This window comes from Ascidia mentula, chromosome 4 (assembly GCF_947561715.1).
Source record: "Ascidia mentula chromosome 4, kaAscMent1.1, whole genome shotgun sequence".
NCBI classification, from domain to species: Eukaryota; Metazoa; Chordata; class Ascidiacea; order Phlebobranchia; family Ascidiidae; genus Ascidia; species Ascidia mentula.
The window spans coordinates 6,815,888-6,831,204 of NC_138569.1; the positions used below are offsets into that span (position 1 = coordinate 6,815,888).

Genomic DNA, 15,317 nt, shown 5'->3' on the forward strand with positions numbered 1-15,317 from the left:
GGTAATAGGCCTGAATTTGCGCTTGTGTCTTTCATTTGGCTCGGTAACATACGTCTTCTGTCCCAGCTGGGCGAAATTGAATTTTTGTTACTTCAGTTCAGAAAATATTTGACAGTGACAAGATAAACTAATTTATTGAATACACGATGCAAATACGAAAGCATACATGATCATAACGAAATAAATACAAACATGAATTTGAATAAGCACTGAAGATGCTTTAATAAAAAGCAAAACATGTATTCTAAAACTAGAAGCGTGGACACAAAGTTGTTCTAGTAACATTTAAAATTGAACTGAACGTTAACTTGTGTCACGCGAAAGAAGTGTTGCTGGTTAGGTGGATTTCATAAAGTAAAAACGTTTTATTGCTACAAACGTGAAGTGTGATGCGAATAGCGTGAGTAAAGTGAATACATAAACATGAAGTGTGGGTGAATGGAAAAAAACGGTCTAATCGTGCAATCCGAACAACATCCGCATATCGGCCAATGTAAGCTTGACTTTATTTTCAGAGGCAGCTCCTTCCATTACAGCCTTCGCTATTGAGAGTTTTCGTTCCTGCAGCTATTCAATGAAAAAAGAAAATATTTTGTTTAACTGGGAGAAACGGGATAGAAATTTTGTTAAGATTAAACGGATTTAGACTCTGACTGACCATCAGCGGCAAAGCCACGTTAGTTGTATTTTTAACGATAATTAAGTGACGCAAAAAACAATCCATGCCAAGTAACACATTCAGGCGAATGCTTTGGTTTTTACACAGCGCCTAAGCACAGCCCAATTACCTGTAAGATTTGCTCTTCCACCGTGTTTTCCATCATAAATTTGTGAACGAAAACTTCCTTCTTTTGTCCAACGCGGTAGATGCGGTCAAATGCCTTACAAAAGAAGAACATTAATTTAAATCAATTGTGGTTGCATCACGCTGCCCACCTGTTTTTCCAGGGCTGGATTCCAATGCATGTCCAGCATGAAAAGATGATTGCCCCCAACCAAGTTTAATCCAACGCCACCAGCTTGAAGCGATATTAACATTACCTGTTACAATAATCATATTCAATGAAAAGACTGCAAGGTTATTCAGAGGTCACTTACAACTAACAATTAAGAATGTACTGATCTTCTGGCATAAACGTACTGTATTCTTACGACGTTTCGTCTGACATGCGGCGAGACTTCATCATGAATATTTTTTTTTTTTTTTTTTTACATTCTTAATTGCAATATGCCTGGCAGCAACAGGAATTTCATCTTACAAATAACAGTTTACCGACACCTTAATTTTCTTGGGGTTGCTGTTGAAAGTTTCCACCAATTCCATGCGTTTCTGTGCAGAAACACTCCCTTCAATAATAGCGTGTGAAAAGTTGGCCTCGTTGAGATGGTGTGTGAGAATGTACAGCATACTCGTCCATTGGCTGATAACCACGCACTTGTCATTTGGTCTCTCTGCCCTAAAATCGAAGGATTTATCACCACAACATTTGGAACCTCAGCATCAGCCAGAAAACAATTAATACTATGCATTCATAGAATCATACTTTACAACGTGGAGGGGCAAATGGGGAGTTCCCCATATGTTATAACACTAAAGTGAATATAATAAAATAATTATTTGGGTTCTCTTAACGTTGATTTTAGTTCATCACCAGCGTGCTTTGGCTGGTTCAATCATCGCGATCTACGTGTCCAGCAACAAAAATCGCTTTTAATGCGTCACAGTGAGTTTTGTATAGTAACCCATCCACAGAAAATTTCTGGATCCATTCTTGCTTTATAATGCACATTCTCACTGCCAAACTAACATTTACAAAACATTTTCTGGGTAGATTAGAGATGACCAACTTACTGCATTTTCTTTAGTCTATCAAGCACGAACTTTATTTTCGTGCTCTGTGCTGTTATCTTAAAATATTTGGCCTTCTCCGTTGGAACGAGTTCTTCTAATGCTGAAGAATTCTCCTTTGAGCCTTTGAAAACATATTTAATAAGTGTTAGCTCGAAAATGTAGGACATGTTGAGAATCTTACTTTCACCGATAGAGAGAGATTGGAAGAGATCTTCCACTGCAACATCTTGCTTTTCTTTCTCAAGGATCTCAGGATCAAATGACTTCTGAAGCAGATGTAAGTGTCCACAACACTGCCTCAATCTATGAATGTATATATTGACTATTTGGAACCCTGGTTTGTGGTGGATGTATCTGCCTGTCGTGTAGTTTAGTTAGTTTAAAGAATCTCTGTGAATTGTGGAACTGCATAAAAAATTAATTTGCATTTATTAGAATGATCTTGGTGCACATGATTGCAAAACGTACATAACAATATTTGGGTACTTTTAAAATACTTCATTGTACTTAAGTCACTCAGCATTGTCCAAAACTAAAAGTGTCCAAACCTAAGTAGCATCACTATGAGTGTAGTTGCAGTCATTTTAGGCTGTGAAGAGTTTTCCATTGAACCACCTCTTTCCTTCATTTTTTTCCACTTTTCATACTTGCTGAAGGCAGATTGGGAGTCAGTTTTCAGCTTGTTATAAACCTAAAAATAACAAAGTACAATTCTGAATTTACAGATTTTTTTTGCATCCTTAAAAGGAATACAGTATACCAATGCCTGCAATGTCTACTCAGTGCTAAAAAAAGAAATACCCTTAGTATTAGGTACAAAATCTGCTTTTTCTTCAACAAATGCAAGTAGGTATTAGTGAATCTGGCAAGCTGCAATAGATTCTTGTCACAGCACATAAAATTGCAAAAGTATTCTTTTTGTAAAATGTAAATATTATTGAAAATTTCCAAAGTTTCAAAATCCACAAAACGTAGAAGAATATTGTCTAAACCTCTTGTTCAATTGAGTTGAGCTGGAGTTTGTGTGTTGTAAAGTTTCTGGTTGGCAGAGGTACCAATGGTTTTCCATCACGTCCTTTCTGGCTCTTTTCCCTGCATAGCGGAGTGCAAACAATTAGGTATATGACAATCTAAACAAGCCTGACAAATAGACCTAAACAAAGCCACTGATGTATAAATAACGATTGAACAACAACAAAAAAGAACAAATGAGTGGAACATAAAGTAACCAACCTCCGTAGCACAAAACACGAGACAAGCGTCTTCATCCGCTGTGCGCCTTTCTGTGTCTTGTTGTCCACCTGATGCTTCCACAGTTTGTATTCATCGAAAGGTTGGCAGTGCAGAAACTTAATCATGGCATACATGTCCGCCTCTTGATTTTGTACAGGTGTTCCTGTTACATTAATAATTGTTATTTTTTTTTGCTTCAAGTAAAACATAAATATATAACTGTTATGATTGATAACATTTTTTGTGCCCTGTAAGTATTGATTTTGCACCAGGTCACACATTCCAACCCTAACTACATAGGAATGTAATTGCTTGGTTTCTCTGTTATATTCACCATTGTTTTCCTCGTGGGAAAATTTGTACATGGTGTTAACCATGTTATTGCATTTACCTGACATAGCCCATCTTGAGGTTGCACTCAATGCACATGCAGATATAGACGTTTGGCTTTTGTAGTTGCGAATCTGATGAGATTCATCGAGAATGATTCTTCTGAACTTGAGTCGAAACAGCACATCCTCAACTGGAGTCCAAGGCAGTATTAAACACTGAATAAAAATGGCATGCGGTTGCAGCAACAACTACTCACCATTGCCTTTAACTGGTTTCTTTCCCTTCTCTTCAGATGCCTTTGACTTTGAATAGCATCTTCTCACTGTAGTAAGGAGTTCAATTAAAAACCACCAGCATAAAAAACAAAACAAATGGTGCTAACCTAACCTAAATCATAAGTCGTAATGACAACATCAAATGTTGAAAGAACTTGTGGGTCCTTTTCGCGTCCATTGCCATGGTACAGGTGAATGCTCAACAATCTTTTACGGCACCTGATCAAAATAATATTGCCACAAACAATTCTGAACAAATATTCCTTTACAATTGATTGCACAACATATGGTTTTGTAATAAAAAAATTAATACACTTCATACAAAAAAAAAATATTTAAATATATAATATTACATTTTTGCGCATAGGTGTACCTGTGTTTTATTTCAGCTTCCCAGTGATATATAAGAGAGGCAGGAGCAATTATAAGTGTTGAGTCACATTCAGGAACTGCCACAAAACATAGAAAGTGTTAATGTTGTTTTAAAAGTATGACTTGCTTTTGACAACTTAATTTCTGTTATAATACAACTCATTTTACCATCAGTGATACCAACGTTTTCAAAAACAATCATGCACTCACGAGATTCTTCTTTGTCTTCGGTGTCATCAGAAATATTTTCTTTCTTAATTTTTTCAATTTTAACTTTTTGAACAGGTTTTTTAACCTCTGATATCTGACAGGAGTCCAGTTTTTTAGATAAATCTTCAAGTTTCGTCCTTTCTTGAACCTACAACGTTAATGGTTTAGTCCTAACTTGCAGGCAGGTTTAATTTGAAACAGCAAAACCACCACCTGGCTTTGTTTTTGTTTTAAAATGAGTGAAATCATGGTGAGAGTTTTGCCCAGACCCATATCATCAGCAAGAATTCCACCGGAGACCGATTGTTTTTCTCTCCAGACCATCCAAGCCAAAGCCTGCCGCTGATGGGTCATTAGTTTCACCTATACAAAGCAATAACACAGAGCCAAATTGCCATTTGTGGCATCCGTCAATAAAACATTCAAAGAGCATTCCAAAGACTTTAGAAATGTATCAGCAAATGTTTTACTGGACCTAGTATACATAATATGACAAAATCCTTGGAAATTACCTGTAATCCATCTGGGTCTGTCAACTCTGTTTCATGTGGTGGACAAGTATGAAGCGATGAATGCAGAGTTTCTATTGCATCGACAGTTGCCTAACATTTATCAATAATATAATGTTAACCACCAGTTGCATGATAGGTAATTGCATAGCTTATACCTTCCTGACCAAGTTTAACCTGTTGGTCGTCATTCGGCCACCATAAAACTCGCCGGTGCTCGGAAACTCATCTTGCACTTGCTTTCCATATGCAGATATACCATAATGTATATCTGACGTCAAATCAACCACTTCTGTTTGGTTTGTAGTCCTGTAATTGCCAGCATTTTGTATTAGTACAGGATTCTCTGCTTTAATCGGTGCTTGAATGCTCATTGATCGGAGGTTTAGCTGCAAGGTAGCTATTTGATCTTTAATTCTTTTGCCCCCATCAGGCAACTTTGCCAAGTCCAACGTTCGAAGCAAACTCTGTTTTTGTGTTATGAGTTTCTGTATTTCCTGTTGCTCTTTGGTCATAAAACTTACAACTTCCTGTTTTGGTTGTGACGTGCCAACGTTCATTGGGGAGAAATGCTGCTTAATACTGGGTTTAAGTAACTTTTTTGGAGTGGCAGGCAAGGTTGGAATTGTTGAAAGATCATTGTTCACAGAATTGGTCTTGTTACTAGGTTGGTTTGATATGTTTAGCAATAATCTGGATGGATTTGGCTTGTGTGCATGGATAGGAATTGGTTTGTGTTGTTGATAGGAGGAAGCAGGTTGTTCACCACTCAATTTGTCATTGATTTTAGGATGAACAAATTCTTTCTTAACGGTTGGTCCTTTCACAAGCACTACATCAACTGCATTAAAAGATTTTTGCTTGGTTGCTTCTAGTCGAACTTTCAGAAGTTGCCCTGGATGAACCTCAATAATTCCACATTGTAGCAGTGTGGACAAATGCAGAAATGCATCCATTGTTGGATTTCTAGTGTCTCGCACAAACCCATACTTTTTCTCTTTACTAAACCAAACAACAGATACCAATACACGTTCATCGGCGATAGGCACTGTTTCAGGTTTTTCAACTTTAACTGCAGGTCGCACCCGGACTGCAACAGGATCCCCGGCAGTAGTCCTGTGAAGGTCGAAACAGACCGGCGTCTTCGGATCTAGCACAAGCGTTGGATCCGAAACGCTGATTTTGGCAAAATAGTACAATTTACCAGAATGTGTTTCCTTAATTAGGCCACTTCTGCGTTTTTGGTCGTAAGATGAAATGACGCCATCAAACGCCATGATAAACCACCAGAACCAATTGAACGGATAAAACGTAAATCACGTATATCCGTATGTAGGCTATATAAACAAATCTGCAATTAGTAACAAGCAGTAATGGCAAATTTCTCCTATAAAACGAAAATACGCTGAAAACCAACACATTTCCAATCCATAAAACAACATTTTCTGAAAAAGCATGCCACCTATATTTTCGAAAACGCAATGAAGCAGGGCGATGTTATCGAAAATTTCCCGCATTACAAAATTGACGCTTGAATAAACATAGTAGTCAACAGAGCGTATAGGGATTACAAATTTTGTTTCAACATAAAATTCGTGACATTTTCTTATGTAAAAACTATTTAAAAATTGAACATGTGCGAAATTTTATATTAAAATATCTTAAGTGATTATTAATAATGAAAATTGAATATTGTGTGTATATCTGTAGGACCTGTGTAAGATCCTTAAAAGTACGAGTTTCAATATCCAAGCAACAGCAACGCCCGACGAAACAAAGTTGTGTTGTGACAGTTTATGGTTTCTGAAAAAAATAAAAGCAATAGTGGTTGACTTTATAGATGGCTGCGCCATCTGTGTGGAAACTTGACCACGAAGCAGCATTTCCAACCAACTGCTTCCCGGCTCGTGGTATTGCTCGAAACTTACACGAGGGTGAGTTCTAGAATATAATAATAACATAGCCTACAAAGATGTCCACCAATCTCAAAAGAAAAAGTTTTTTTGTTGTTAAACTTAGCTGTTAAGTGTACGAGAAAACAAGATTGTATTTAACAACAAAACCTTTTTAACACTGATTACATAAAATCAATTAATTCTCATGAACTGATATGTAGCCATAAAAAAGTATCAAACTAAATCACTTTTAGGAACTGGATCATGGGTTGTGGCTTATGCAGAAGAGCAAGAAAGTAAATTTCAAACCAACCTTAAACCAACGAAACATGTTCAAATATTGGTATGTTTCCACTGAAATTAGCATTTGATGTTCTTTTTTTGTAAAAATGAGAAATTAAATATGCAATGAAATCCATTGAATAAACTTATTACACCAGAACTTCAATGTACTTGTTTTCTTCCAGGGTGAACCGTTAATTCTGTCCGATACCAGTCAAGATGCTGCAACAAAGAAAAGTGTTTACAATACTCTTGATGCCCAACTGTTGGTTAGTCAAAACTTGCCATCATTATTGTTAATTTTGTGTCATTATTTAATTTACCGCAAAACAACAAATTATCATGTGACATGCTTCAGTTGTATTGCTGTCTTTTTGTCAATTCAGTTGCCAGCCTGCCCACCTCTGCGCATCTCTTGATGCAACTTATTCTTTATAATTAAAACTGATGATGCACATAGCGTTATTCATGTCTGCTCAATGTCTAATCATGCTAGCTTTGTCTTTCTTCTTCAACAATTTATCATTCAAATATTTTTGAATTAAGTTTAAAAAAACTGCTTTAATTTGATAGATGAAGAGACACCATGTTAAAACGCCTTTGGATCTATGCAGCGTAAATGTATCCGACCAAAACTTGGATCATGTGAATGACAAAGATTTACTTCAGTTTACAAATGTTGCATATGTAAATGCTGCCGAAAATATTCTGCCATTCCGTAAGTGTGTTTTTTTATCCCAAATGAAAATGTTAACATGGTCAGATCAATTTCCAGATGTCTCTTAGAAACGAAATTACATTCTTCCTCCAAGCTGTTTTAGAAACACATTGCATTTTTTTAACTTTCTTGTGTTATGAAGGACCATTTACTGGATTTGTGAACTTACGAGAACTTGAACTACCAGTTAATGGCCTCCGCAACTTGAACATTGAGGTTGGCGACTTTCCCAACTTACAGGTATGCCTTAATGATAATTTATATAATTTGTGAAACATTTAATGTTGGTTACAACTGCTGTGGTATATGGTTGAGTAAGGTTTATATTTTTTATGTACAAAAACACTCCTGTCATATATACTTTACTTTCCAGGTGTTAGATTTATCATACAACAATTTGAGCAGTCAAGACCTTTTGTCACTGGGAATGCTACAGTGTCTGAAAGTTTTAACTCTAACCGGAAATGGTCTACATGCAGTGCCTCCAGATATGGCACGACCTGTTGTGGCTGCAAATGAGTAAAACCTTTTTCATAACAAATACCATTGGACCATAAAAAAGATCATACGATACATTCATGTTGAATTGTTGCATCAGTAAATATAATTATTTATCTTGTATAACTCTAACGTAAAACAAGATTTAAAGTTTAATTGTAAACACACATGCAACATCTGCTGTTTAAGACAGGAAATTTGTGGCAAAAAAATGCTGTTTTCTATCAATATATTTTCAATTGGTTGTTGTGTAAAACAGAAAAGGAGAATCAGAAATGTTGGTGAGATACAAAAGTCTTGAAGTTCTCCTGCTTGATGAAAACCATCTTTCCGATTTGTCGACATTCGCTGCTCTCGCTGCCCTACCTGAGTTAAGAGAACTAAACTTGGACAAAAATGGAGTAGAAGTAATTCCCCACTTAAAGGTAACAATCTTTATCTTTTAAAGAAATGTGAAGCTGAGCACATATCATTCAATTCTACAGATAAACAGATGCTTGATTTAATGCAACCTGATTTGTTATTACCAAAGGTACAAATAGGTTTTGATGTTGTGCCAGGGAAATAGCTTTTAGAAGCCAATTCATTGTATTTGCGACTGCACATATCAAACTACAATGTTGCAAACCTTTGAAAAAGCTGTTGTTCATTCTCCACACAGGCAGTAAATTTTCCCTCAATCTCATTCACAGAATAACAGTTTACTGTTGCATTAAGTATAAACAGTCATTTACTTCAAGGTGGTCGGGGACAAAATGATTTCTGAAGTTCATTCCTCAGTGGGTCAGCAGAAATCAGCGACATCTAGCGGGCGGAAAAGTCGTTCCTCGAGACGAACTTCCAGCGCCCAAACCAAAAAGCCTTCCACCACTGCACCTTCTACATCAGGTTCGTAGATGTTTATACGACAGATGATGTCTCATTTTCGACACCAAAGGTAGCACAATGGAAATCAAATAATAACATTATGTTTTTTAGAGGTTCAGATTGACGAGAGCAAGCGAAACATGGCGACTTCAACTTCGTTCTTACAATCGTCGAAGACAGATGAGAAACTACCTGAGACAACGGATTCCCTGATGACAGACATCCAAGTTGACCCATCGTCACCAAACCCGCCTTTTAAACAGTTGCGGTAAGTGTTTCAGCTAGCCCTTTGCTGCATTTGTGAATATGGGCGTTTCTTGATGAGGGGGTTTGTCGTTATTAACGCATTTAAACCTCTTGTTATTATTCTAATTGTAACTTGTATGTTTAAATCAACAGAAAGGCACTACTGTTGCCTTCAAAAACTTCCCATGTACCTCACATACTGAAGAAAAATAAATAAAAAATGACATCACCACCGACGTGTTTCCTATATTTTTACTGTTCCAGCTTGCTGAGCGTTGCCAACAATTTGATTAACGAGGAAGAATGCGTGCTTGCAGTTGCTGCCTGGCCGAGACTCAAACATCTCGTCATACACGGAAATCCCATCGTAAAGAACAACAACGGTATCCTTATGTTTGTAGAACTTTTGCCGTAATCGTATACACTGTATGTCAATGATTTTATATATTTTTCAGGGGAACCGTCCCTAATTTCGCATTACCTGAGGTCTCGACTTGGAATCAACGTGCATCGATTTCAACCCAAAGCACCAGTTATCAAGCCGCAGTTGATCATGCCCGCCGGAAAAGACAGAAAGGTGACTGTCCAGGATTTTTAACGCTTTCGAGTTAGAATGTCACCGATCATATCTGACAGTGACAATTTAATGTGCAATTTGTAAACTCTGATAAGAATATAAAAAACGTTGCCCGCCATTGTACTTTCGTCACAAAAATTGTGCAATGCTTGACACATGACTTCTTAAAGTTCTTTTTTACACAGGTGACTACACACGTGCCGAAAATACCTAAACAGCCTGTTGATGTCTTGATTAAGTCCCTGCAAAACGCGGTTGGTGCAGAGGAACACCTAAAACTGCCGCCCTCTCCGTCCAAACCAATGCCAACTCCTCCAAGCTCTGAGAAGCCAAGAACTCCTAGGCCCCCTGCTGGTAAATTTGAACAAATTTTTCCTTACATTTTCTGCAGTTCCTGCTTCCATACCATGCTGTGGCGTTTCGAAACGACATTTTTTTTTAAGAAAAGCAACAGGCAGTATTTTCTATTCACACACCGCTTACACCTTGTGCTAGTGTATTAACCACGACTTGCAACTTTTAGACAAACCTTCTGCTGAAGAAAATGTCTTCATGACCCAAGTTGATGAAGAAGATCAGCCTGAAAGTGTTCCAAAGCCGAAGGTTCGTTTCTTTGAAATTTTGCAACAACACAATACGTATAAAAAATGTTTCTTGCAACTGTTGACGAAAGTTATTAGAAGTAAGGTGAAATAATTGTACTTTTTATACGTACTTGGGTTGGAAACTTTTACTCATTGCTTACAGCAAAAATTAGTTTTTTATACGCAGTTTGTGTTTTTAGAGTTCAAGAAATTTAAAGAAAAGCAAATCGAAGGAACCGGAACCCAAACAAAACGCAGATCCCAAGTACGAGGGATACGAGGTTTTGTTGGACGCCCGACCAGATTCGAGTCTTCATGAACCTGTTGGTAAGAAATCTGCCTCGATCCAACAATTGAGCATTTGATAGATACAACCTTTGTCTTTTACACGAAAGATATATTTTTGTAACAGGCCAATAAAATCACCTAGTATGTAGGGGAGACCGGGGATACCTCGGACCAGGTATTTTACGTCACAATAAGATATTGTTAAGACACCTTTACAAAAGCTTTATGTCTCCATCAAACGTTAACAGGAACTTAGGAACTAAATCATGTCTGCTTAAAAAGTTATAATCGAAAAAGTCAATTTATCAGTGAAACCAAGTTTTTCAATTTGTATGTGGAAGGTTATATATCTGTCACAGTTAATCAAAATGCAGTAATTTTGGGTTGATTGCATAATCAAATATGTATTCTTGGATAGGCCAATGATGATTTTGTGTAACCTTTAAAAATACGGGCCCCGATTTGCAATCAACCCAAAATTACACGCCCCGATTCCTGAAAGCTTGAATGATATTTTATGCGCTAAGGCCCCAATGCTGATATTGCGCCAAGTTTGATTTCAGTTATTTGTTAAATAAACAAAAAAACGTCTGTTAAAACTTGCTGTCCGAGATATCCCCAGTGACGTCCGATGTTACCCCGGTACCGGGGTGACTTCGGACATTTGAGACCTGTTTAAAAAATGGGCTGAATAAACATTTTCAGTTAGTTAAAACGAACGAAAAACCTTTTGTGTTTTGAGTAATGCTTTACTACTTACAACAAAATAAAATTTAAGAATGTGATTCATAATTTAAAAAAAATATGAGCAATTTTCCCAAAACTGTCCGAGCTATCCCCGGTCTCCCCTACAGACTTAATATAATTGAATTGTTGACGAAAGAAACAATTTTATCACCAACAGTTTGCGAGGTCTGATGTTAAACTGGGTCAGGGAGCGTATTTCTGATCAGTGGTCATACGACGCAAAAACCTGATATTAATCTGTTTTCTTTTGTTACCTTTGCAAGCCAACAACAAGTTGATCAATTTATCTTGGTATTCCAGAATGATGGGTTATATGATTGCCTTCCTTAATGTCAAAGGTCCTACCTGGCAATTGCAATAAAGTCACAATTTGGGAGTGTAACGTTTTTCCCTTAAATATCAGGGATCCAAGGCAACGTCCGAGCTCTTCATCACATGTTGTCGCATCCGACCGTGTTCCGAAGCAAAGACGTAAAACTGGATCAGGTTCTTCCTTGTTACCATCCTCAAACATCCAGACACACCCAAGCAATGGCGGTTGCCCGGAAGCGTAAAACAAGCAAAATGCCAACAAAAGAAGAGAAGCTTAACCAGGCTCTTGAGAATCTTCGCACGATGTAATTGGAGATTTTTTGAATTCTTAATAATTTGGTATCGTTTTCACTCTTTGTCATACAGATAACTAAATGCGTGTAATGATATGATTTTTTGAGTAAATAACGCAATTCGTAACACATATTTGTCAAATAGGTGTTACCGATTAACATTGCTGCTCTGTTAACAACTGTCATAGGCAGTTATTTTAATAGCTGCAGACAGGTGTACATTCCGTTTCGACCTGTGAGGTCTCATCAGTGCAGCCCAAAGGATCGACGATTTACCGAAAGGTACCACAATGTGGAAATCTGTGTGCCTGCTAGTTTAAATGCTAGCCCAGTGCCACAGTCACCAGCAGCACTGATGGCCTGTCTGCGCAGCTCTCATAGATATTATGGCTCTATTTGGACTTATGCATTTATTTTGTATGGGTCGTTTTTCAGCTTTTTTACGATAGAGCTTTATTTTCATTTCGTAGGGACGCTAAAGAAGCAGAAGTGCCCCTGACCGATGCCTTGGATGCCAAATACCAATCGGCGGTCTCATCCGATGAAGCGTTTTCGCTACTGTGCGAGGTTGAAGATAAATACAGGTACAACTTGCAAGTAACATGTTTACTTTGCCTCGAGTTGTGGGGCAAGCTGTATATTTGTTATCGAAACAGCTGACACAGAAACAATTGCAGTCAACACCAAGCGTAGCAAAAAAAATTTGATGGTAAATTTAGTTAAATTAAGCTTTGAATCCAGGGTCATCAATGCGCATTAGGGAGTCAATTACCTTTTTTGTGCCACGTAGTAACTTGTTAAAAGTGTTGTTTTGTTGCTTTCCAAAGCTGTGACAGACAGAGTCTTATCGTAATTGCATCCATTGTGTAGAGTTGTAAGAGAAGAATCAATCAGAGCGTCACGGCAAGCTCGGCGGGCTATGCGAGAAACCGAACAAGAAGCCGAAGGACTGAAAACTATGCTGAGCGTCACCACTGAAAAACTTAGTTGATTGCGTAGTCCGTAACTTACTTCCATCGTATTGTTTATTTTTCCGTCGCTGTGTCTGTTTTTCAAATTCGAAGTAAATGCTTTTGCATGATGACAACTTGTGGAAATCTTTTAGGTAATTATACGAAGAAATTCCAGAAATATTCCTCACCCCAAATGTTAACTTAGCTTCTGAATCGATTTGCAGTTAGAGCCAATATTTGTTTACCGTGGCCGTCAACTAAAGATGAAAAGTTTGTTTGTTGTGAATATATATGGCAAATCAAATCATGTTTATTTTGCGAAAAAAAAGCAACTACGCAAAGAACAATATACAAAAAATACAAAAAAAATGCACAAAAAAAGCCAGCAAAATAAGACAGCGAAACACAAGTTTGCAAAACCGTAATACTAGCCACAAACTCGTAAACAGCCCAAACGCGCTGGCCAAACCGCGATAAACAAAAGACCAACGTAAATTGTAATTACCACTAAAAACTTCTACATCACCTTTCTGTGGCTCAAACAAGGAACGCGTTTCCGTGGTAGCTTGGGGCCCGCCTTGGACTTGGGTGGCACCCCTTCATCTTTGGCATGTAGCTTGGGGCCCGGCGTGGACTTGGGTGGCACCCCTGCATCTTTGGCATGTAGCTTGGGGCCCGGCGTGGACTTGAATGGTACCCCTTTAGCTTTGGCATGTAGCTTGGGGCCCGCCTTGGACTTGGGTGGCACCCCTTCATCTTTGGCATGTAGCTTGGGGCCCGGCGTGGACTTGGGTGGCACCCCTGCATCTTTGGCATGTAGCTTGGGGCCCGGCGTGGACTTGAATGGTACCCCTTTAGCTTTGGCATGTAGCTTGGGGCCCGGCGTGGACTTGAATGGTACCCCTTTAGCTTTGGCATGTAGCTTGGGGCCCGCCTTGGACTTGGGTGGCACCCCTTCATCTTTGGCATGTAGCTTGGGGCCCGGCGTGGACTTGGGCGGCACCCCTGCATCTTTGGCATGTAGCTTGGGGCCCGGCGTGGACTTGAATGGTACCCCTTTAGCTTTGGCATGTAGCTTGGGGCCCGGCGTGGACTTGAATGGTACCCCTTTAGCTTTGGCATGTAGCTTGGGGCCCGCCTTGGACTTGGGTGGCACCCCTTCATCTTTGGCATGTAGCTTGGGGCCCGGCGTGGACTTGGGTGGCACCCCTGCATCTTTGGCATGTAGCTTGGGGCCCGGCGTGGACTTGAATGGTACCCCGTTAGCTTTGGCATGTAGCTTGGGGCCCGGCGTGGACTTGAATGGTACCCCTTTAGCTTTGGCATGTAGCTTGGGGCCCGCCTTGGACTTGGGTGGCACCCCTTCATCTTTGGCATGTAGCTTGGGGCCCGGCGTGGACTTGGGTGGCACCCCTGCATCTTTGGCATGTAGCTTGGGGCCCGGCGTGGACTTGAATGGTACCCCGTTAGCTTTGGCATGTAGCTTGGGGCCCGGCGTGGACTTGAATGGTACCCCTTTAGCTTTGGCATGTAGCTTGGGGCCCGGCGTGGACTTGAATGGTACCCCTTTAGCTTTGGCATGTAGCTTGGGGCCCGCCGTGGACTTGGATGGCACCCCTACATCTTTGGCATGTAGATTGTGGTCCGGCGTGGATGTAGGTTGTTTTTTTGTTGTATGGAAATAAAAGTCGGTGACACATCCAAGAGGAAATCACCTTTACATGGGCGCCTGACTCGATAACCTTTATGGTTTTATCGGTGCCCATGCCATTTCATTTCATAAGGAAATGAAATGGCATGGGCACCGATAAAACCATAAAGGTTATCGAGTCAGGCGCCCATGTAAAGGTGATTTCCTCACGGAGAATCACCGTCTGTCGTAGGACCGCAGCCAGTGGCACTGGGAGGTGATGGGTTGCGACAAGCTGCATGTGACGAAAGGTGGCCTCCCGGCCGTGCTGGCCAAAGCAAAACCCATCGAAACGCAAACGCCAATTCGGTTCTCAGAACGTTTCCTTTGATCCACATCGACAGACCTTAACGTCCCGAGAACAGTCCAAACGTGGTGGTTTCGGTTGGAGAAGGTCGGGATCGTATTGTGGTTGCGCTTGTTGAATCATCGTAGGTCTTGCTGATGGTCAACCGCACGTTGTGATGTTGGCGTGCAGCGCTCCTAGGTCTGTGGCAAGCAATTCTTATGTGCAACAACATGTTGACTATTTGGTTTGTTTTTTACAGTTCATGGGTTTAAAAATGAAGCCTAATTTTGAGCG

At 39.5% G+C, this 15,317-nt stretch overlaps 2 protein-coding genes across 3 annotated transcripts; one reads left to right on the forward strand and one right to left on the reverse strand.

The window, feature by feature from the left end:
- Positions 1 to 210: 210 nt before the first annotated feature.
- On the reverse strand, positions 211 to 6,162 carry LOC145898494 (transcription termination factor 2-like). Of its 2 annotated transcripts, XM_082986966.1 has the most exons (17): positions 4,943 to 6,162; positions 4,788 to 4,877; positions 4,489 to 4,638; positions 4,276 to 4,423; positions 4,067 to 4,142; positions 3,806 to 3,912; positions 3,675 to 3,740; positions 3,477 to 3,608; positions 3,086 to 3,248; positions 2,845 to 2,944; positions 2,401 to 2,543; positions 2,034 to 2,155; positions 1,853 to 1,973; positions 1,280 to 1,457; positions 937 to 1,041; positions 789 to 881; positions 211 to 567 (listed from the first exon to the last, which is right to left on the reverse strand). In XM_082986966.1, the coding sequence occupies exons 1-17, from the start codon at positions 6,059 to 6,061 to the stop codon at positions 454 to 456; spliced, it is 3,027 nt and encodes a 1,008-aa protein (XP_082843092.1). In that variant the 5' UTR covers positions 6,062 to 6,162; the 3' UTR covers positions 211 to 453. The 2 variants fall into 2 exon arrangements, with proteins under 2 accessions (XP_082843092.1, XP_082843091.1); XM_082986965.1 differs by having other exon boundaries at positions 1,853 to 2,155.
- Positions 6,163 to 6,548: 386 nt separating this feature from the next.
- LOC145898584 (X-ray radiation resistance-associated protein 1-like) lies at positions 6,549 to 13,172 on the forward strand. Its single transcript, XM_082987092.1, has 17 exons — positions 6,549 to 6,718; positions 6,934 to 7,022; positions 7,147 to 7,230; positions 7,535 to 7,679; positions 7,822 to 7,919; positions 8,053 to 8,198; positions 8,437 to 8,602; positions 8,918 to 9,065; positions 9,156 to 9,312; positions 9,555 to 9,673; positions 9,746 to 9,867; positions 10,053 to 10,221; positions 10,391 to 10,470; positions 10,652 to 10,778; positions 11,890 to 12,103; positions 12,562 to 12,675; positions 12,962 to 13,172. Exons 1-17 carry the CDS (start codon positions 6,625 to 6,627, stop codon positions 13,080 to 13,082), a joined length of 2,193 nt encoding a protein of 730 aa, XP_082843218.1. The 5' UTR covers positions 6,549 to 6,624; the 3' UTR covers positions 13,083 to 13,172.
- Positions 13,173 to 15,317: the final 2,145 nt, after the last annotated feature.

Coding starts and splice junctions, on each gene's coding strand:
- LOC145898584 (XM_082987092.1), top strand. CDS start 6,625: ATGGCTGCGCCATCTGTGTGGAAACTTGACCACGAAGCAGCATTTCCA. Junction 8,603..8,917: donor AAGTAATTCCCCACTTAAAG/GTAACAATCTTT, acceptor ATTTACTTCAAG/GTGGTCGGGGACAAAATGAT. Junction 12,104..12,561: donor CTTGAGAATCTTCGCACGAT/GTAATTGGAGAT, acceptor TTCATTTCGTAG/GGACGCTAAAGAAGCAGAAG.
- LOC145898494 (XM_082986965.1), bottom strand. CDS start 6,061: ATGGCGTTTGATGGCGTCATTTCATCTTACGACCAAAAACGCAGAAGT. Junction 4,143..4,275: donor CGAAGACAAAGAAGAATCTC/GTGAGTGCATGA, acceptor GTTTTGTGGCAG/TTCCTGAATGTGACTCAACA. Junction 3,741..3,805: donor CATTACGACTTATGATTTAG/GTTAGGTTAGCA, acceptor TCCTTACTACAG/TGAGAAGATGCTATTCAAAG.